We start from the raw sequence: 2,409 nt of genomic DNA on the forward strand, positions 1-2,409 counted from the left end.
GAGGGGATGTTCCTCATACAGACACAGCCACTCATTCGCTATTGCAGGCGGCAGCCGGGGACAGGGAGCTTGTGATTGGTCGAGTGAGCTGTCAATCGAAAGGTCAGAGGGCAGCGCCATTTTGTAAAGTGAAATAAACATTGTTTTCATGTAAACGCCGGACTTATGAGGAGAAATAAACGGATTTACTGGATATACAATGCGTAATTTCATAAGATGCAGCAGCGGGATGAGGTTATCTACCGGTACAACCGTGTGTTTTGGACTAAATACTTTACTGGATTGGATTTACTGGACTTTTCTGAATGTAACGACACCAAGTTTGTGGGGAAACCCTGTGATCCTGAGCCTGCCCTGACACAAATCGTGAGTTATATCGGCTTTTTACGAACTTTGTTAGCATGTTTATAGTCTGATTCGAGTGTTGCTGTGATGATTATATTTAGGAATGGTCGGCATATCTTTAATCACAAGAGTTTTAGCTTTCCAACGATATGTGGCATGACTATTTCAAGTGACTGGTGACATCCTCTATGACACCTCCCTGTTTAAAACCCCCCCGGGGGCCCGTGGGCGGGCCGTTGGAGCGGTAACTGGTTAACTTTTGTAAAAGTAACTTATAGAATAGGCACTCTTGGTAACAAAAGGATTATTTTGGGCAAGTGTATTTAATATTCATTTCCTTTAAATTCCAGTAGTTGTTTTTCTTTGTATGACCAATATTATCGTAAACAATGAATCTAGAATAAGCAAAATCATCATATAAACATAAAAACCAAATCACAACATTTTTTAACATCACCTTGTAGTCCTCTTGTTGGTCCATGCCGAACGTCCCCTTTTTCGACATGTGTTGTTGGAGGTTTGGAAATGTTTCTCCACATGTTTCCCCGTGCATGGACTGGAAAATAGCACCGTTGCACTGGCAAGGACATCATCCATCTCAGTCAGAGAGGTACAGCTTGCGAGAAGCCCAAAAATATGCATGGCCAGTCTGTAGTGCTTTTGGACACTAAAGGCAAAGAAAATAAAGTCATTATATCATATTCATTTAATTGTTGTAACCGTAATCGTCATTTAATAAATGTAACCGTTAAAGCTATATTAGTAGATAAATATTAATAATTTTTAAAAAACATATTACTTTTTTTTGCAGAGATCTTTGGCATTCTTCATGATATGGCTAAGACATCTGTGAAGAATGGGAATGTCAAATTTTTCGCCGGTGAACTGTCCTGTGATAATCTCATAATATTGTTTTATGAGATGTTCCAGATTGATATGGCAGAATGTCCATGAAATTGCCTGAAGCAGCACAGGGGATCCATCACAAATAATCATCACCGGTCTTTTTGATGATGATTTATGCCCATGGAATTTGGTGAGGTCCGTCTTGAAAGCCTGAAGAAAATACAGGACCGAGGCAGTGGTACGGTCACATGTTACAAATGTAGCCACAGGGAGAGGTGAAGCACCCGTGACCGGGTTCCGGACAACCAGCTCATAGACATAATAAGGTGCAGAACTTGAACTGGGCTTTTGGATGATGCTTCCTGTGGCATCAAGGTAAACAATGTCTGTTTTACAACGCCTGTAAAAGACAGACAGTAGGTGCGTTTCCATCAGCTGTTTAGATGCGCATCGAGATGTATCGCATCGGAAAATGATGATGGAAACGCCGTGATTCGCATTAAAATCCTCTGATTCACACAAAATGAAATACGCTCGCTATGGCCGGGTTTTGGTTGATTCGAATGGGATGGAAACAGCTGTATGCGAATCAAGTGTGACGTAGCCACTTTCACCCCATCTGCTCCCGTGTTTGCAGTTCACTCACAAGACAACATCAGGGTTTCCGCTGTCACACAACAATTAATTAATTGTTTCTGCATCGCCACGGCAAAATAAAAGCCCCCACACACCTTCATATGTGATTACTGCTCAGTTCTTCATAGTTCCTCCTCAGTAAAAACCAAACTTATCAACCAGCGAATCCAGAGTTTATCATTAATAAAGTCTGGGGCGGCGCAACTCTCTCTCTCTCTCTCCCACACACACACACACACACACACACACGGGTCGCGTTATTACGGTAATAAACATGAGCTAAATCGCGCTAATGTGTTCAAATCAGACCGTCCGGCCGGCCGGCCGGGAGGGGGGGGGATGCAAAGTCCGTAGATGGAAACACACATGATTCGAATTTCTTTTAATGCGCATTTCCCAGTAATTCGAATCACTTTGGATGGAAACATGGCTACAGTCTTCCTGGACCACAACATCACACCCTTTGCCACACCCTTTCTACACCACCTTCTGCAGCACATTATTTTCTTCTTGGCTTTTTAAGGTCACCATCTTCTCTCGGCTCAAAAGCTCGTTGGGGTGACATCTTTTTTGCCTTCTTTC

General features: G+C 42.5%; 1 protein-coding gene across 1 annotated transcript; it reads right to left on the minus strand.

The window, feature by feature from the left end:
• Positions 1-798: 798 nt before the first annotated feature.
• On the minus strand, positions 799-1,623 carry LOC146969677 (uncharacterized). The gene is made up of 2 exons (XM_085804493.1): positions 1,145-1,623; positions 799-1,012 (listed from the first exon to the last, which is right to left on the minus strand). The coding sequence occupies exons 1-2, from the start codon at positions 1,621-1,623 to the stop codon at positions 799-801; spliced, it is 693 nt and encodes a 230-aa protein (XP_085660619.1).
• Positions 1,624-2,409: the final 786 nt, after the last annotated feature.

Source organism: Trachurus japonicus, chromosome 17 (assembly GCF_045865225.1).
Source record: "Trachurus japonicus isolate A0001 chromosome 17, Traja_1.0".
Classification (NCBI taxonomy): Eukaryota; Metazoa; Chordata; class Actinopteri; order Carangiformes; family Carangidae; genus Trachurus; species Trachurus japonicus.